This window comes from Lithobates pipiens, unplaced genomic scaffold (assembly GCF_037356315.1).
Source record: "Lithobates pipiens isolate NorthernLeopardFrog02 unplaced genomic scaffold, aLitPip1_a1.2 Scaffold_13, whole genome shotgun sequence".
Lineage (NCBI taxonomy): Eukaryota > Metazoa > Chordata > Amphibia > Anura > Ranidae > Lithobates > Lithobates pipiens.
In genome coordinates this window covers 547515880-547537281 of record NW_027507718.1, presented here as the reverse complement: position 1 = coordinate 547537281, position 21402 = coordinate 547515880, and the positions used below count along the sequence as shown (strand labels likewise).

At 47.9% G+C, this 21402-nt stretch overlaps 1 protein-coding gene across 1 annotated transcript in view; it reads right to left on the bottom strand.

Annotated features, from left to right (window-relative positions):
• Window positions 1–20543, bottom strand: part of LOC143975978 (uncharacterized) — a 30262-nt gene extending 9719 nt beyond the window's left edge. The window contains exon 1 of the mRNA XM_077478506.1: window positions 19370–20543. Within this exon, the coding sequence (XP_077334632.1) occupies window positions 19370–20474 (1105 nt within the window). The 5' untranslated portion in view covers window positions 20475–20543. The remainder of the gene's footprint in view (window positions 1–19369) is intronic.
• Window positions 20544–21402: the final 859 nt, after the last annotated feature.

The window sequence follows — 21402 nt, the reverse complement described above, 5'->3', positions numbered from 1 at the left end:
CTATTTTAAAAGTCAGCAGCTGCAGTATTTGTAGCTGCTGGCTTTAAAAAAAAAAAACGCGGAGTCCCGGCGGACTCCCGCTTTAATACGGATATTTCTATGCACTTTATTGTCTGGCACTATTTGCACATTTGTATGTATTGTATTATTATGCACTGTGTTATTATTATTTTTGCATTTTAACTATTTATGGTTTTTGAGTAGACACATGTAGCGCCACATAAAACACCCCCCCCCCCCCTTTTTTACGATCTGCTCCGACCGTTTCCGAACCATTCCAATCGGTACCGTTCGATATCAATGAAATCTATGTCCGTGCGGACACCAACTCTCCCTTATATGCATTTCCTCCCCGGAAGTCATGGTTAACTCAGAAGTCACACCTGCGCACATTCCAACCAACCGATCGCTTCCGCCCAAACTTGGGAATTTTAAAACAGAAAATTAGCACATTACAAGCAAGCTTGGAATCTATGAAAGATTCCAATCAAGTAAGCAAATTCAATGTCAACATGAAGAAAAAGTTAAGAGAAAGTAGACTGGGAAACCCAAAGGAAAAAAGTAAGAAAATACATGAGGGATTCTAATGATTTCCAGAGTAATAAGGTTTATTTATGGCAAAGCCAGAATATGGAGAATGAGGATACATCAAAGGAAGCCACTGCATTGGTGTCTCAGATTGAACCACCTAAGAGTGATCATATGAGGAAAAGTGGCAACAATCAGAAGGGTGTGGGCAAGGAGGATGGTAGAGGAAGCCAGCAGAACGGTGGTCCAACCAGGGGCGGATCCAGAGTCCAGTCTCGGGAGGGGCACTGCTATAAAATATGTTTTTTTGGGGGCAATTTGTATGGGAAATGGCTGGTATTGGCTCTTCAATCATTACGGTACTATGGTTGTTATGGTGTCAGGATGATTGAAGCGCAATATTTCTATTATTACATTGTAATATAAAATTAAATGGTTCAACTCACCATAATGCAGAATCAGTGGGAGCCCTGAGGGTGTCACTAGACACGTCACTTGTCACCAAATGCGGATTGTCACTTGCCACGTCACTTGTCACCAAATGCGGATTGTCACTCGTCACCAAATGTGGATTGTCACTTGCCACATCACCTGCCACACATTGCGGATTGTCACTTGCCACGTCACCTTCCACACACTGCGGATTGCGACTTGCCACGTCACTTGTCACCAAATGCGGAATGTCACTTGCCACGTCACGTGAGAGAGACTCAGCAGAGGCAGCGGCAGCCGCAGAGCACCTGAAGTGCGACTCAGACATGTCATGTCACATCAGTCAGTGCTATTTCAGGGGGGGGGCAATTGCTCCATTGCCCCCCGGGGGGCAATTGCCCCGTTGCCCCCCTGGATCCGCCCCTGGGTCCAACCATGCGGAATGGTAGACCACAATCCAGCAGGATTGCTCAGTCTGACCCTATTCAATCAGGCAGGCTGTCTCAACTTAAAGTGGAAGTAAACCCTTCTATCATTTTCAGTCAAGGAAGCTGCCATCTTGGCCTGTAATGATTCTTCAACTGCCATAATGCTGCACATGTGATCAGTTATGACACCAGACATTGGATGGTTTGAAAGTTTGGTTGAGAGCACAACCAGTGTGAAAGTTAGCATTTCCGGCATGCCAGGAATGTAAGTGTTTTTTGAAACTGGGTTTACTCCCACTTTAATTATCAGCAACAGGGGGCTCCTTATACACAAGAAAGGGGTGGTTACCCTCACCCTTACTCACAGTGTCCATCACCTCAGTTCTTTAGGGATGGTTCTCCATATCAGTACCAATCCCCTAGACGTAATAGAAATACTACACCACGGAACAATATTCAGTATCCTGGATATAATCATCCTCAGTGGCAACATCCACCTCCTGCCAACTATTATCAGGACCCTAGAAATGAGGTACCCACCTATAACAGATATCAGATGTTGGCTGATGATCAAACATATGGGAATCACTGGGAACACCACCCTCCACCGCCACCTTTTTTTAGGACAGAGGGGCAGGGGAGGAAGGGGGAACACTCCGAGAAAAAAATCCTCAGATGCAGAAACAGAAGGAGGTGGTGAGAAGTGGTTTAGCACAACAACAGGGAACTTCCTCCCAAAAAAGAAGAAGGGGGTGGAGATCAGGTCGACGGAAACAATTTAAGAAAACGTGTGAGGGACAATTAAATAAAGGAATTTATAATCTTAGCAATACTGAATTGAATCATAAAGAGTTGAATGTACTCAATTTAGGCCTGAAATGTGCCCCTAAGCCCCTGTACACACGGTCGGAGATTTCGACAACCAAATCCGTCGGATTTTGTCCGTCGGATCTTGTCCGAAACTGTTGCATACACACGGTCGGACTAAGTTGTCGAAAAATGCGATCATTCAGAACGTGATGACGTCATTTCGTTACCATGGGACTACGTTCCGGCTAGTAGCCAATAGCTTTGATGTAGGAATTTGATCTGAGCATGCGTGGCACTTGGTCCGATCGGAATTCTCTACACATGATCGGAGTATGTCTGATCGAACCAGTTGGTCGGGAAATATTTCCAACAAGTTGGAAAATTGGGTCCGACGGATATTCCGACGGAAACATTCCGATGCATACCACACACAGTCGGATTATCCGACAACACGGTCCGATAGGACACATCCCGACGGATTCTCCGACCGTGTGTACAAGGGCTAAGAAAAGCCTTAACAGATCTGACGTGTAAATAGACACACACAAATTTGTGAGGACACTGAACATTAAAAAAAAACATTTTTTAAGTCAATCTAGAGCTAGTCTACCCAAAGTCCACTATGTATCTGAAAAGATTGACAATGGTTTGAGAAATAAGTCTATTTTCAACCCTCAGAATCCAAGTAATCATTTCATAGAGGTTTTTAAGAGTCTGGCATTAAAAGACATTGAGGAACTGGTCCCTAAGAAAGGTATTAACCCTAGATACATTGAGGAGGGAATCAAATCTCTGGAGGAGAGAAAGGACATCATTATACGCCCCGCTGATAAGGGAGAGGGTGTTGTATTGATGGATAAATCCTTCTATAGTGACCAACTCAATACATTATTAGGGGACACAGTCACTTATAGAAAACTAGAGGCAGATCCCACGGAGTCTTATAGATCTCAGTTGGATCTGTTGGTAGAATGGGGATATGGTTTAAATGCCCTAAACTCAAAAGAGAGGAGATATTTAGTCCCGAGTGTGTGTAGAATCCCGATTATATCTACACACTGCCCAAGGTACACCACAACCTATTGTCAACGGCATAGGGTCTGTGACGGCAAGGTTGGGTGAGTATCTTGACAAATTCCTCCAATCCAGTGTCAAGGCCACTAGGGCTTATTTGAAAGATACGTCTGACTTTCTGTCTTTATTGGAAGAGGTAGAGTTGAGCACTACAGTGGAGACAAATTTACTTACAGCTGATGTTTGCTCACTGTATACTATCATACAACATGAAGATGCATCTTTAGCCTTGAACTGGGCCCTCAGTAAAAGTGATGACATCCCACATGTACAGAAGCGATTTTTGGGTCATGCATTGGATTATAGGCTTGTGCAATTTGTTTCGTAACGAATCGAAATTCGGCCGAATTTTGCATCTTTCGGACATTCGGATGCATCCGAATAAAAAAATAACAAATTACAACGAATACGAAAGAAATATAACGAATGAATTCGAATGAATTCGACATGATTCGAAATTATTTCAACTGCATTCGACATTATTTCAACCACATTAAAAAATATTTTGTGACCCAAATTTAGGGCCATGTATCTCGGGGTCACTTGGTGCTAGACACTTCAAATTTGGATATGTTGTAGTGCTAGTAATATTGTGTTTGCATACCAAATTTGGGGTTTCTAACTATAAGTGACCCCGAGATATGTGGCCCCAAATTCGGGTCGCAAAATGTTATTAGTTATTAGAGCAGAGAATGACATTTTGCGACCCGATTTTGGGGCCACATATCTCGGGGTCACTTATAGCTAGAAACCCCAAGTTTGGTATGCAAACACAATAGTACTAGCACTACAACATATCCAAATTTGGAGTTTCTAGCACCAAGTGACCCCGAGATACATGGCCCTAAAGTCGGGTCACAAAATATTTTCGAATGTGGTTGAAATAATGTCGAATCATGTTGAAATCATTTCGAATTTGGTTGAAATATTTTCGAATGTGGCCGATTTTTCGAATTTGGTAGAAAACTAAACGAAATCCGAAAACGAATTTAAGGAAGTTAACGAATATAACTAAACGAAATGAATGAATTAACAAATTAAAACGAAACAAAACTAAACAAATTTTTTCCTTTTGCACATGTCTATTGGATTATTGCATGACTCACAATTACTTTTGGTGGGATGAGCATTTCTACTCAACAGCGGGTTGGTCATGGCGATGGGAGCAAAGTTTGCTCCCAGCCTAGCCAACCTGTTTATGGCTGAGTGGGAGGATACGTATGTGTTTAGTCAGGGTCGGCCACAATTGAAGTTCTACAGGAGATTCATTGATGACCTTCTGATTGTTTGGGAGGGGTCATATGATTCTGCAGTGGATTTTGTTAATACTCTGAACCTGAATATGAATAATATTAAATTGGACTACCAGATCAGTGAGAATAGTATTAATTTTTTGGATGTGGTAATTTTTAAGGGGAATAATAAGTTAAGCGCTAAGGTCTACTTCAAACCTACAGACCGCAACAGCTACCTTTCTATTAGAAGTGGACACCACCCCTCCAGGATTCAAAATATACCCAGGGGACAAATGTTGAGAGTTTGACGTAGACGGGACTAGCGAAGGAAGTCAATGTCGCCTTCTCCATTGGCGAGATTGACACCTCGCTAGCCCTTTGACCTGATATGGACTCAAAGGGGAAGCCGAAAAAACGGCGTGGGGGTCCCCCCAAAGTCCCCCCAAAGTCCATATCAGACCCTTATCCAAGCACGTAGCCCGGCCGGTCAGGAAAGGGGGTGGGGACGAGCGAGCGCCACCTCCCCCTGAGCTGTATTAGGCTGCATACCCTCAACATGGGGGGAGCTCTGCGCCCCCCCCCACCCCAAAGCACCTTGTGCCCATGTTGATGAGGACAAGGGCCTGTTCCCGACAACCCTGGCTGTTGGGTCTTATCGGAATCCGGGAGCCCCCTTTAATAAGGGGGCCCCCAGATACCGGCTCCCCACCCTATGTGAATGAGTATGGGGTACAATGTACAATGTACCCCTACCCATTCACCTGGTGAAAAAAGTGTAAATTAAAAAAACACAACATAAGGTTTTAAAATAATTTATTAGACAACTCCGGTGGTCTTCCATCTTGAGGGGTCTTCTTGCCGGACTCCTCCGATATCTTCTGCTCTTTCGCTCGCTCTTTTACTAGCGGAGGAGCCCGGCTTTCTTCTTCGTCAGCGGGGGTCTTCTTCCGACTTCGGGGTTTTGTCCCGCTCTTCGGGGGTCTTGCCCCCCTCTTCGGTTCTTCTTGCCAGGCCTCCGCTTTCTTCTTCCAGCTCTTTTACTAGCGTTGGCCCGGTCTTCTTTCGCTGTCGTTGCCGCCGCCGCCTTCTTGCCTTCTTCTCCTTCCTCAAGATAAGTCTCTACCACAGACGTTGTTGTAGAACACTTAAGAAAACTAAACTTGTAGAACACTCGTGTGATACCTGGATCTTTCAGCCAGCTTGACGATATCCACGAGACCGGATTCTCTTGGGTACTTCAGCTCCTCCAGGCTCTTACTAAGAAAGCCAACCCGTACGTGGCCTTCTTCTGAAGAGTCCTCCCCTGGATAGCGTGAAGTACACTGGGTCTCTCTCGAAGTGGAGACGACACCCAACCACCTCAGAATCCTCCTTTAGTTTCCTTGCCTAGGGCTAGCCAGCCCCGAGACTGCAAGATCGGGTGGATCCGCACCCCAGGCCATAGCTTTGAAGTGCACACCCTAATGCAATAGGCTGCACACACCTATGTATACGAGACAATATATATATATATATATATATATATATATATATATACACACAAACACACAGTTGTGCTCATAAGTTTACATACCCCGGCAGAATTTATGATTTCTTGGCCATTTTTCAGAGAATATGAATAACACAAAACCTTTTCTTTCACTCATGGTTGGTGTTTGGCTGAAGGCATTTATTATCAATCAACTGTGTTTACTCTTTTTATATCATAATGGTAACAGAAACTACCCAAACGACCCTGATCAAAAGTTTACATACCCCTAGTGAATTTGGCCTGATAACATGCACACAAGATGACACAAAGTTGTTTGAATGGCTATGAAGGCACACTGGGGAGTCGGTGGTAAAGCTAAAAATAGCGGACGATTTGCTGTCGTCTGCGCGAGGGTATTCAGCCGCTAGCGGGGCCCTTTTAACCCACGCCATCGGCCGACACAAAGAGTTAAAATCAGTAAGGCAAGGTATAGCCACGCTGCCCATTGATTTCAATGGGCAGGAGCGGTGGAGGAGCGGTATACACACCGCTCCTTCACTTTTTCAAAGATGCTGCTAGCACTTTTTTTTTAGCATCGTGCCAGCGCACCGCTCCAGTGTGAAAGCCCTCGGGCTTTCACACTGGAGTTTGAGAAGTGGGTCTTTCAGGGCGCTTTGCAGGCGCTATTTTTAGCGCTGTAGCGCCTGCAAATTGCCCCAGTGTGAAAGGGGTCTAAAGGTAACCCTCCTCACCTGTGATCTGTTTGCTTGTAATTAGTGTGTGTGTATAAAAGGTCAATGAGTTTCTGGACTCCTGACAGACCCTTGCATCTTTCATCCAGTGCCGCACTGACATTTCTGGATTCTGATTCATGGAGAAAGCAAAAGAATTGTTAAAGGATCTGCAGGAAAAGGTAGTTGAACTGTATAAAACAGGACAAGGGATAGAAAGAGATATGCAAGTAATTGAGAAGGCCAATCAGCAGTGTTCAAACTCTAATCAAGAAGTAGAAAATGAGGGATTATGTTGAAACCAGACCACGGTCAGGTAGACCAACTAAAATTTCAGCCACAACTGCCAGGAAAATTGTTCAGGATGCAAATAAAAACCAGGTGAAATACAGGACTCTCAGAAAACATGTGTGATACCAATGATGGGGGGGGCACTATTCCTCTCACTGACACCAATGATGGGACACTATTCCTCTCACTGACACCAATGATGGGGCACTATTCCTCTCACTGACACCAATGATGGGGCACTATTCCTCTCACTGACACCAATGATGGGGCACTATTCCTCTCACTGACACCAATGATGGGGCACTATTCCTCTCACTGACACCAATGATGGGGCACTATTCCTCTCACTGACACCAATGATGGAACACTATTCCTCTCACTGACACCAATGATGGGACACTATTCCTCCCACTGATACCAATGATGGGGCACTATTCCTCTCACTGACACCAATGATGGAACACTATTCCTCTCACTGACACCAATGATGGGACACTATTCCTCCCACTGATACCAATGATGGGGCACTATTCCTCTCACTGACACCAATGATGGGGCACTATTCCTCTCACTGACACCAATGATGGGGCACTATTCCTCTCACTGACACCAATGATGGAACACTATTCCTCTCACTGACACCAATGATGGGACACTATTCCTCCCACTGATACCAATGATGGGGCACTATTCCTCTCACTGACACCAATGATGGGGCACTATTCCTCTCACTGACACCAATGATGGAACACTATTCCTCTCACTGACACCAATGATGGGACACTATTCCTCCCACTGATACCAATGATGGGGCACTATTCCTCTCACTGACACCAATGATGGAACACTATTCCTCTCACTGACACCAATGATGGGACACTATTCCTCCCACTGATACCAATGATGGGGCACTATTCCTCTCACTGACACCAATGATGGGGCACTATTCCTCTCACTGACACCAATGATGGGGCACTATTCCTCTCACTGACACCAATGATGGAACACTATTCCTCTCACTGACACCAATGATGGGACACTATTCCTCCCACTGATACCAATGATGGGGCACTATTCCTCTCACTGACACCAATGATGGAACACTATTCCTCTCACTGACACCAATGATGGGACACTATTCCTCTCACTGACACCAATGATGGGACACTATTCCTCCCACTGATACCAATGATGGGACACTATTCCTCTCACTGACACCAATGATGGGACACTATTCCTCTCACTGACACCAATGATGGGACACTATTCCTCCCACTGATACCAATGATGGGGCACCATTCCTCCCACTGATACCAATGATGGGGCACCATTCCTCCCACTGATACCAATGATGGGGCACCATTCCTCCCACTGATACCAATGATGGGGCACTATTCCTCCCACTGATAACAATGATTGGGGCACCATTCCTCCCACTGATACCAATGATGGGGCACTATTCCTCCCACTCACACCAATGATGTGGCCCTATTCCTCCCAATGATACCAATGATCGGACACTATTCCTCCCACTAATACCAATGATGGGGCACTGTTCCTTCCACTGACACCAATGATGGGGCACCGTTCCTCTCACTGACAGCAATGATGGGGCACCGTTCCTCCCACTGATACCAATGATGGGACAATATTCCTCCCACTCATACCAGTGATGGGGCACTATTCCTCCCACTGATAACAATGATTGGGGCACCATTCCTCCCACTGATACCAATGATGGGGCACTATTCCTCCCACTCACACCAATGATGTGGCCCTATTCCTCCCAATGATACCAATGATCGGACACTATTCCTCCCACTAATACCAATGATAGGCCACTGTTCCTTCCACTGACACCAATGATGGGGCACCGTTCCTCTCACTGACAGCAATGATGGGGCACCGTTCCTCCCACTGATACCAATGATGGGACAATATTCCTCCCACTCATACCAGTGATGGGGCACTATTCCTCCCACTGATACCAATGATGGGGCAATAATCCTCCCACTGATACCAATGATGGGGCACCATTCCTCACACTGATACCAATGATGGGGCACTATTCCTCCCACTGACAACAATGATTGGGGCACTATTCCTCCCACTGACACCAATGATGGGGCACTGTTCCTCCCACTGACACCAATGATGGGGCACTGTTCCTTCCACTGACACCAATGATGGGGCACTATTCCTTCCACTGACAACAATGATGGGGCACTATTCCTCCCACTGACACCAATGATGGGGCACTATTCCTTCCACTGACAACAATGATGGGGCACTATTCCTCCCACTGACACCAATGATGGGGCACTATTCCTCCCACTGACACCAATGATGGGGCACTATTCCTTCCACTGACAACAATGATGGGGCACTATTCCTCCCACTGACACCAATGATGGGGCACTAATCCTCCCACTGATACCAATGATGGGGCACTATTCCTTCCACTGACAACAATGATGGGGCACTATTCCTCCCACTGACACCAATGATGGGGCACTGTTCCTCCCACTGACACCAATGATGGGGCACTATTCCTCCCACTGACACCAATGATGGGGCCCTATTCCTCCCAATGATACCATAAATGAGGTGCTATTTCTCCCAATGACACTAAAGCTGGGGTTTCCTTCCTCCTCACACTGACCACCATGTCTGGGGAATTGTGTACTCCCATCGATTACAGGATATTTTCTACTTCCATTGGCTACAGTCCGACGCCCTTAAGTCTGAAGAATAGGGATGAGCTTCGTGTTCGAGTCAAACATACGTTCGACTCGAACATCGGCTGTTCGCCCGTTCGGCGAATACCGAACGTTATGGGCCATTCGCGCCAAATTCGTGTGGCGCTCACGGCCCACAATGCACTGTGCCATCACACTGCATTGCTGGCTCATGATTGGCCAAGCATGTACTGTGACCCCGCATGCTTGGCCAATCACAGCGCCGGCAGCAAAAAGAGAGCCATGATTGGCCGCAGGCAGGATGCCTGTGGCCAATCATAGCTCAGGCTGTGTAGTACACGCCCCACACTATATAAGGCCGCCAGCGCGGCGGCCTTGTGTAGTGTGTTGGCGTCTGAAGCAGTTAGTGGGTGTTCTGTGTACCTTCAACACAGTACACACCGATCGTTATCGGCTGATTTTGCGTTCTTGCTCTTCTGTAGTGGTTGTTGTCTGCGTGCCCTGACCGCAGTATACACAGCTATATCCACCTATATAGCTAGCTATCTTGCTCTTTTTAAATAGAGCTTGCAGTCAGTTGTAGGAGCTTGTGCGTGCTGTCTGCGTGCTCTGAACCCAGTATACACCGTTATATCCACCTACATAACTCTTCTCTAATTGAGCCATCTGCCATCTGCAGGAGTTAGTGGGTGTTGTGTGCCTCCAGCACAATATACACTAACCAATTTCTGGTTTTCCCATCTCCCTTCAGGCCATTACCATGTCTGGAAGGCCAGCAAGGAGAGGCAGACAGGCGCGAGCCGATAAAAGAGGGCAAGCAGGCTCTGTGTCTAGAGACAACAGTGCTGGTCGTGGACGCGGTGCATCGTCATCATCAGCACGTGGCCATGGGGCATGCTTGTCCTTCTTTTCGGCAGCTGGACATGTTGAGCCGCAACATGCCGAAGACTTGGTAGAGTGGATAACCAAGCCCTCTTCATCCTCCTCATCCTCTCTCACCCAGGCTCAGGGTACTAGCAAAGCAGCTGCCAACGCATCGTCTTCACTCCTCTCAATGTCATCATCAGTGACTCCTTCCCTAGACCCACCACGTCCTCCTGAGGAGTCTCCTGAACTCTTTGAGCACAGTGTTGGGTACATGCTCCAGGAGGATGCCCAGTGTTTTTTAGGCTCTGATGATGATACTCAGCTAGAGGAAGGCAGTAGCGTGAGCGCAGAGAGAGGGGATGCTCAAGAAGGACAGCAATCTGGCAGTCATGTTCCACAAGCTGCAGCATACTGCCAGGTTTGCTCCAGCGATGAAGAGGGAGGGGATGATGAGGGCACTGACTCCACGTGGGTGCCTGGTAGGAGAGAGGAGGAGGAGGAGGAGGAGGCATATGTCCAATGAGGCAGGATGCCCTCCGGGGGCCAGCTTAGGGGCAACACACCGACTGAATCACACCGCAGAGCTCCGCCTGTGCAGGGCGCTGCCTCTGCGCGTTATTCTAAAAGTTCTTTGGTGTGGGCCTTTTTTCAGACGAGTGCATCAGATCGCACCGCTGCTATTTGCAACATATGTCTCAAGCGTATCTCGCGTGGCCAAAACATCAGCCGCTTGGGCACCACATGCTTGACCAGACATATGTTGACCTGCCATGCAGCTCGTTGGCAAGCGTACCTCAAAGACCCACACCAAAGAACAAAGCGGACCTCTCCTTGCTCCTCATCAGCTGGGATCTCCAACCCCACTAGACCTTTAGCCCTCTCTGAAACCTGCTCTGAGAGGAATGAAGGTGTAGAATTAGGTGTGTCACAGCCAAGTGCTTCCGGGCACTCTGCTAGCAGTATACCCACGTCCGATTATAGCAGGCAAATGTCCCTGCCCCAGCTGCTGGACCACCGAAAGAAGTTCACTCCCAGCCATCCACATGCCCAGCGGTTGAATGCTAGCTTGGCTAAACTGCTAGCACTTCAACTGCTGCCTTTTCAGTTGATAGACTCGGCCCCTTTCCGTGAGTTTGTACAATGTGCGGTTCCTCAGTGGCAGGTCCCCAAACGCCACTTTTTCTCACGGAAGGCGATTCTGGCTCTCTACCGGTATGTGGAAGGCAATGTCCTTGCCTCACTGGACAGGGTGGTCAGTGGTAAGGTGCATATTACCGCTGACTCATGGTCCAGCAGGCATGGACAGGGACGTTACCTGTCTTTCACGGCCCATTGGGTCACTCTTCTGGCAGCTGGGAAGGATGCAGGACAAGGTGCAGTAGTGTTGGAGGTTTTTCCGCCACCACGCCTCCAAAATGCTACTATTGGTTGTGACACACCTCTCTCCTCCACCCCCTCCTCTTCTTCTTCCTCCATGGCCTCTTCCAGTGCTCTGTCCTCAGAACCAGCGGTGCTCCGTAGGCGTTCCAGGGGCTACGCAAGTACGCAGGCAAAACAATGCCATGCCGTGCTTGCGCTGGTTTGTTTGGGGGACAGGAGCCGCACTGGGGCAGATGTTTTGTCAGCTCTGCAGGGGCAGGCCAAGAGGTGGTTGACGCCACGCCAGCTTAAGCCAGGAATGGTGGTTTACGACAATGGCACCAACCTCCTCTCCGCCCTCCGACAGGGACAACTGACCCATGTGCCCTGTGTGGCTCACATCCTTAACCTGGTGGTGCAGCGGTTCTTGGGCAGGTACCCGGGCTTACAGGATGTCCTGAAGCAGGCCAGGAAAGTCTGTGTGCATTTCCGCCGATCATTTAATGCTGTGCTCGGCTGGCTGAGCTCCAAAAGGAGTTGAACCTGCCCAAACACCGCCTTATATGTGACATGCCCACCAGGTGGAACTCAACGTTGGCCATGCTGCAGCGGCTGCACACGCAGCAGAGGGCCATCAATGAGTACCTGTGCGACTACGGCACCAGGACAGGGTCAGGGGAGCTCAGTTTTTTCTCACCACGCCAGTGGGGCATGATCAGGGATGCATGCACTGTCCTGTCACCGTTTGAGGTGGCCACAAGGATGGTGAGCAGTGACAGTGCATGCATCAGTGACACTGTACCTCTTGTCCACCTCTTGGAGCATATGCTGTGTGGAATAATGGACAGGGCACTTGCGGCAGAACAGAGGCAGGAAGAGGAGGAATTCCTTGCCTCTCAAGGCCCCCTTTATCCAGACAGTGTTCCTGCTGTGCCACCCATCACACAGGAAGAGGATGAGAATGAGGAGGAGGATGATTGTGTCAGCATGGAGGTGGGGGCTGGCACTCAGCATCAGCAGCAGCAGCAGTCTTGTAGGGATGATTTACAGTCCCAAGAAACCCGTGGACTTGTACGTGGCTGGGAGGAGGTAGCTGCGGATCATGTTGTCCTTAGTGACCCAGAGGACTCCGGACCGAATGCCTCAGCTAACCTACGCTGCATGGCCTCCCTGATCCTTCAAAGCCTGCGGAAGGATCCTCGTATTCTTCGGATCAAGGAGAGGGACCATTACTGGCTGGCCACTCTCCTTGATCCACGGTACAAGGGTAAGGTTGCCGACCTTATCTTTCCGTCACAGAGGGAGCAGAGGATGAGATATCTCCGGGAGGCCTTGCAGAAAGGTCTGTGCAACACGTTCCCAGAGACTGGGAGGTTACAAACTCCTGGTCCTGGACAACGTGCTGCTGAGGCATCGGTCAGAAGGAGCGGTGGAGAAGGTGGCCGTCTGACCGATGCGTTCAGGCAACTGTTTAGTCCGCAGCCCCAAGGTATGATCGGTTCCAGCAACCATCGCCAGCGTCTGATTTACATGGTGCAGGAATACCTAGGGGCAAGGTCAGACTTGGACACCTTTCCCACCGAAAATCCTCTGGCTTACTGGGCCTTGAGAATGGATCACTGGCCAGGGCTTGCACAGTATGCAATTGAGCTACTGGCCTGTCCTGCATCCAGCGTTCTTTTGGAACGCACCTTCAGTGCTGCTGGTGGCTTTGTTACCGATCACAGGGTGCGCCTGTCCACCGAATCAGTTGATCGACTGACCTTCATCAAGATGAATCAGTCTTGGATCACCCACAGCTACCAAGCACCTGAAACTGATGTAACCGAATAATTTTTTTTGAAATATCACATCCCTTCAAGACTGCCTATGCTGATGCTGAGTGACTGTCCTGTTATGTTGATTGTCTATCCTCTTCCTCCTCCGCTGATATGTTAGACAGAGGCGGCTCTTTAATTAGGCAAATTAGGCGATTGCCTTAGGCCTCGCCCACAGGAAGGGCCTCGCCATCGAGCGATTGCCTAATTTGTCTCTGAGGTGTTGTGCTGCACTGTCTGCTGCTGTGTGGAGTGTCTCTCAAACGGCGGGGTGAGCGAGCGGCGGGCGCGCTGCACACAGCTGCAGACAGAGTGAGCTCCGCGGCGGTGGATGAGGGGGGTGATAAGAGTATGTCCGACTGTCTAATATGCATGGCTTAGGCTGCCTGTGTGTCCAATAGCAGCAGCGCTGTCCTCCGAGTCCTAGCCCTTCCTTCCCCTAACGGCGGCCCCATTGCATGCCGGGAATTGTAGTTCTCCCACAGAGCACAGGCACATAGACTTTAACATGGCCGTCTGGTGCCTGTGCTCTGCAGAGACTACAACTCCCAGATTGCACTGCAGGGCAGAGCTAGAACATCATGTGTTGCTTCTCCAACTGAGTCCTGCTGCCTTTACCAATTTGTCACCAACCACCAAGGCGAGGAGCAGGATCATCAGGTACAGTTTATATATAGGTTTTTCATATATATATATATATATATATATATATATATATGAAAAACCTAACAACAATGCACCCCCACCAAATCTAAGAGTCCAAAGGCCATATTAACTCTGCATTGACAAGACAGTTTTATTTTCACACATTCTAAAAATAACTTTTCATCTGCTTTACTGAGGATGCTTTACAGTGGCTGTGTTTGATGGCATGGTGGCTGCAATTGATGGCACAGTGGCTGGGTTTAATGGCACAGTGGCTGCAATTATTGAGCACAGTGGCTGCGTTTGATGGCACAGTGGCTGCATTTGATGGGCACGGTGGCTGTGTTTGATGGCACAGTGGCTGCGTTTGATGGCACAGTGGCTGAGTTTGATGGGCACAGTGGCTGCGTTTGATGGCACAGTGGCTGCGTTTGATGGGCACAGTGGCTGCGTTTGCTGGCACAGTGGCTGCATTTGATGGCGCAGTGACTGCATTTGATGGGCACAGTGGCTGAGTTTGATGGCACGGTGGCTGCAATTGATGGCACAGTGGCTGCATTTGATGGGCACAGTGGCTGAGTTTGATGACACGGTGGCTGCATTTGATGGGCACGGTGGCTGTGTTTGATGGCACAGTGGCTGCAATTGATGGGCACAGTGGCTGCGTTTGATGGCACAGTGGCGGCGTTTGATGGCACAGTGGCTGCGTTTGATGGCGCAATGACTGCATTTGATGGGTACAGTGGCTGAGTTTGATGGCACGGTGGCTGCAATTGATGGGCACAGTGGCTGAGTTTGATGGCACGGTGGCTGCAATTGATGGGCACAGTGGCTGAGTTTGATGGCACGGTGGCTGCAATTGATGGGCACGGTGGCTGCAATTGATGGGCACAGTGGCTGCATTTGATGGGCACGGTGGCTGTGTTTGATGGCACAGTGGCTGCGTTTGATGGCACAGTGGCTGCATTTGATGGCACAGTGGCTGCGTTTGATGGGCACAGTGGCTACGTTTGATGGCGCAGTGACTGCATTTGATGGGCACAGTGGCTGAGTTTGATGGCACGGTGGCTGCAATTGATGGCGCAGTGGCTGCATTTGATGGGCACGGTGGCTGCATTTGATGGGCACAGTGGCTGAGTTTGATGGCACAGTGGCTGCAATTGATGGGCACAGTGGCTGTGTTTGATGGCACGGTGGCTGCTTTTGTTGGCACGGTGGCTGCGTTTGATGTCGCAGTGGCTGCGTTTGATGGGCACAGTGGCTGCGTTTGATGGCACAGTGGCTGTGTTTGATGGCGCAGTGGCTGCAATTGATGGGCACAGTGGCTGCGTTTGAGGGCACAGTGGCTGCGTTTGAGGGCACAGTGGCTGCGTTTGAGGGCACAGTGGCTGCATTTGATGGCACAGTGGCTGCGTTTGATGGCGCAGTGGCTGCATTTGATGGGCACAGTGGCTGAGTTTGATGGCATGGTGGTTGCAATTGATGGTGCAGTGGCTGCATTTGATGGGCACAGTGGCTGAGTTTGATGGCACAGTGGCTGCAATTGATGGGCACAGTGGCTGTGTTTGATGGCACGGTGGCTGCTTTTGTTGGCACGGTGGCTGCGTTTGATGTCGCAGTGGCTGCGTTTGATGGGCACAGTGGCTGCGTTTGATGGCACAGTGGATGCGTTTGATGGCACAGTGGCTGTGTTTGATGGCGCAGTGGCTGCATTTGATGGGCACAGTGGCTGCAATTGATGAGCACAGTGGCTGCGTTTGAGGGCACAGTCGCTGCGTTTGAGGGCACAGTGGCTGCGTTTGAGGGCACAGTGGCTGCGTTTGATGGCACAGTGGTTGCGTTTGATGGCACAGTGGCTGCGTTTGATGGCGCAGTGGCTGCATTTGATGGGCACAGTGGCTGAGTTTGATGGGCACAGTGGCTGCAATTGATGGGCACAGTGGCTGCGTTTTGGCACAGTGGCTGCGTTTGAGGGCACAGTGGCTGCGTTTGATGACACAGTGGCTGTGTTTGATGACACAGTGGCTGCGATTACTGGCACGGTGGCTGCTTTTGATGGCACAGTGGCTCCTGTATCATTGTCCGCCCACAGTCTCTGACCATTTCCTGTATCATTATCTGCGCACAGTATCTGACCATCTCCTGCATCTTTGTGGCATGATTGTCTGTCAGCACCCTGTCAGTGGCTCCAACTTTTCATACCGTGTTAGCCAGGTAAGAGTTTGCTTGTTATTACCATAATAAAACCGTCTCCTGTATCATTGTCTCTGCAAGTCTCTGACCGTCTCCTGTATCCTTGTCCACACACAGTCTCTGACCGTCTCCTGTATCATTGTCCACACACAGTCTCTGACCGTCTCCTGTATCATTGTCCACACACAGTCTCTGACCGTCTCCTGTATCATTGTCCACACACAGTCTCTGACCGTCTCCTGTATCATTGTCCACACACAGTCTCTGGCCATCTCCTTATTCATTGTCCACACACAGTCTCTGACCATCTCCTGATTCATTGTCCACACACAGTCTCTGACCATCTCCTGTATAATTTTCCGCAGTCTATGACCATCTCCTGCATGATTGTCTGTCAGCACCCTGTCAGTGGCTCCAACGTTTGATACCATGTTAGCCAGGTAAGAGTTTGCTTGTCATTACCATAATAAAACCATCTCCTGTATCATTGTCCACAGTCTCTGACCCTTGCCTGTATCATTGTCTGCACAGTCTCTGACCGTCTCCTGTATAATTGTCTGCATAGACTCTGACCATCTCCTGTATCATTGTCCACACACAGTCTCTGACCATCTCCTGTATCATTGTCCACACACAGTCTCTGACCATCTCCTGTATCATTGTCCACACACAGTCTCTGACCATCTCCTGTATTATTGCCCGTACACAGTCTCTGACCATCTCTTGTATCATGGATGTGAGGTCGGTGACTGTCCTTTAGCTGGATTGGACTGTCTCTTAGCTGGGCTGTCTCTTATCTGGGACTGTCCCTTAGCTGGATTGGATGGGTCGGACTATGTCTATCAGCTGGGTTGGACTATGACTATATCCCTCAGCTGGGACTGCTCCTTAGCTGGATTGGACTTGTTGCATTAAACAGGTTATGTTTTAGAATATGTTGTAAAATTACTTTTTTTTTTGTTTTATACTTTGTTGACAAATTAATTTCACATTTATGAGACAGCACAAAGGATAATGAGTAGGCAGCTGCACAATTTGATCTATATCTGTGTGCGTGTAACATATATACCCACCCACCCTATGTTTAATGATATTTGATTAAAGAATAATTGGCTAGAGAAATTTATAGAAACGGTGAATTCATAGTTCATAGGAATTAAGTTAATATATGCATTCATACAGTTAATTTTTATCATTTTTATAATATTTTTCCCATTATGGGCGTGAGTGGGGCCTCATGTCTAAGTTTTGCCTAAGGCCTCAGAAAGTCTAGAGCCGCCTCTGATGTTAGAAGAACATTTTTGGTTCTGGGTGATGCCACCAGCCCAATTTTTCAGCCCCTGTTTAACAGGGGCGTTTAATTACAATTTTTGATGCAATGCTTTGCAGCAGGGCTCATTCCTGCAGCACAACTAGAGTATATGGGAGAGGTTGCAGTGTCGTGGCACCAGCACCAGTGCCTAAGGCCCAATTTGTCAGCCAGGGGCATGTAATTACATTTCTTGATATAATATTTCACAGGAGGGCCCGTTCCTGTGCCCACCCAGAGTAACTGTGAGGACTTATAGTGTTGTGGCACCAGCACCACAACCACCAAAGGTCAATTTTTCTACCACTGTTCAACAATGGCATGTAATTACAATTCTTGATATAATCGTTCACAGCAGGGCGCTCCAGCGCCCACCAAGAGTCACTTTGCGGGCTTACAATGTTGTGGCAACACCAACACCTTGTTCCGCCATTTCTGCAGAGCATATAGGGCAGGCCCCTACTTTCAAACATTCAACTTACAAACATCTCCTACTTGCAAACGGAAGGAGACAACAGCAAGTGAGATGAAAAAAGACGGACGACAAAACAAATTATACAGGGGTGATAACCCTTCCCTATGTTTTCCAAAAAGCTTAAAAATAGATTTTTTGACTGGAGCTACACTTTAAAAATGTACCAGTTGAAAATTACAAACAGATTCTACTTAACACAACAAACCTACACAGTCCCTGTCTTGTTAGCACAGCCTGTATACTGCTGTTCTGAGTATATAGGGCCTGGGGGCCACACGTATTTCCTTTTTTTAATATGGGTACGGGGTTCCCCTTAATATCCGTACAAGACCCAAAGGGGCTGGTAATGGGCAGGGGGGGCTACCCATGCCATTTTTCTCAATGATTTTCATCCATATTGCAGGAACCAGATATAACATTAAAACCGCAAGCAGTTTTAAATGACGTTATTTCCGTTAAATGTCATTTTGTGCAGGGACTGTTCTAAACACGGGAAACACGTGGCACTTCACAGGCATACTACAGACACCCCCCAGGCACCATATTTAAAGGAATATTTCACTTTTTTTTCACTTTAATCGTCATTAAAATCAGTGCTCCCGCCAAAACGGCCATTTTTAAAAACATTTTAGGCATTGACCCATGTACCCTGGGACAGTATCTTGCATATTAGCCGTTAAAATTAGCACTTTTAATTTCGAACGTTCGAGTCCCATAGACTTCAATGGGGTTCTAAATGGGGTTCTTCAATGGGGTTCGTACCAATTTTCGGTCCGAACCGGGGGGGGTGTTCGGCTCATCCCTACTGAAGAACAGTAAACTGGCCCTTTGTTTGGAAATTTTGTAGACACCTGTTCTAGACTAAAATTTTTTGTTGGCATACATACATTCGCCTACACCATGCCTTATATATATATATATATATATATATATATATATATATATATATAAGAGTATATGTTTGCTTAACATAAATCAAAGATTATTATGTTTGCAAGTTATTACCGTTTGGGTCTTGAGAACTTCCTTTTCGTTTTTGGCTCTTAGGCTTCATTTCTTCGATATAACTCTTTGCCTCTTTTATATCCAAACATTTATTCTCATCAAGCAAAGGCGACTTATCTGTTTTACAGGCTTTCAGGCTCTTAAAAAGTTGCATTTTCTGAATCTTCAGGCCATGGTGATGATTAGGAAGATGGAATGCAAATACCAGGTGGTTCCACACAGACTTTATATCTTTGATATAAACACATTCACCGTCAACTTTAAAATGATCACAGTCAGGTTGGGAGCATTTTTCTGGGCCAGGAGAATCTTTAGAAATCTTCACTTTGAGAGAAATTGAGGTGGATTCTGGTCTCCAATACACTGTTTTATCCCTCCGGTGGACAAAGTGAAGCCCAGAGCCAGACTCGACAGTGGGCATCACTGGGAGGTTCGTGAACAGGTGACTCTGGTCGGGGCCGTGCACTAATACATAATGCGCAATCTCCTGTTTGTACAAATCAGTACCCAGAATGCTCAGCTGGGGTTCTTTGCCTCCACAGTGTTGATCCTGATATAATTTCAGAAGATCCGATAACTGGAAGGAGAACTTGAAGTTACCATACCGTGAAGCAGATTTGTTAAATGCTGGAGAGTTGGCAAATTGTTTGCTAATTTTTTTCTCATGTGTATCAAAAATTGATCCTGGCAGCATTTCCTTTGCATCCTTGCATGCCTTTTCACGCGCTGCCGCAATATCTTTTCTTGCGATGTCTGCGCTCCAGAATGAGAAGTCTTTATATTCAGAACGAAAGTCTGATTTAATTATCTTGAAACACTCCTCCATATAAATTCCATCCATAGAGGACTTGTCGGTGACATGCTGTAGATGATGGACTGGAAACTCTTGTTGAATGTTTTCGAAACGATGGGGTTCCAAATTTGTAAGGGTTTCTGCCATTTTCTTCCCGCTTTCAAGTCCTGTGTATTTTTTGGTCAAGAGGATTTTAGCATCCTGGATGGATAAATGTATCCCTGCTGCAAAGTATACTGGACTTCCTTTTGAGCTAAAAAAGCTCTGAAGCTCCACGTTACGGAGGTCTCCTGAAGTCGATGGCACTGCCATAGTTACTACTTCACTGCCGCGAACGTCTTCTCTCTTCTGTCTTGGCGGGCGTTGGAGTTATGCGTGTCGTAAAAGATTTTATACAGCTGTACTAACCACACCTAGAGCTAGATTACAACGCAGAAACGCAACTGAAAGTGAGATTGAATATTCTATATCAGGGATCTCCAATCTCTTCTCTACAAGAGCCACGTCATATACTGTACAAATATTTGTATGCCGAAAAAAATGTGTTACATGAATCAATGAACAATAAATTATTAGTTACGTTTTGCTAGGATACTTTGGGGAATCGGCATGATATGAGTCAAAACAAAGAAGATAGAACGTCAGTAAAACAAAACAAAGTTCCTCGTTACATCAGTCTCCATGAAAGTCCCCCCCTTACACCAGGGTCCCCATCAGAGCCCCCCTTACACCAGGAACCCCATCAGAGCCCCCCTTACACCAGAGCCCCCCTTATACCAGGGTCCCCATCAGAGCCCCCCTTACACCAGGGCCCCCATCAGAGCCCCCCTTACACCAGAGCCCCCCTTATACCTGGGTACCCATCAGAGCCCCCCTTACACCAGGGCCCCCATCAGAGCCCCCTTTACACCAAGGTCCCCATCAGAGCCCCCCTTACATCAAGGTCCCCATCGGAGCCCCCCTTACACCAAGGTCCCTATCAATGCTCCCCTTACACCAGGGTCCCCATCAGAGCTACACCAGGGTCCCCATCAGAGCCCCTCTTACACCAGGGTCCCCATTCGAGCCCCCCTTAAATCAGGGTACCCATCAGAGCCCATATTACACCAGGGTCCCCATTAGAGCCCCCCTTACACCAGGGTCCCTATCAATGCTCCCCTTACAACAGGGTCCCCATCAGAGCCCCCCTTACACCAGGGCCCCCCTCAGAGCTCCCCTTACACCAGGGCCCCCATCAGAG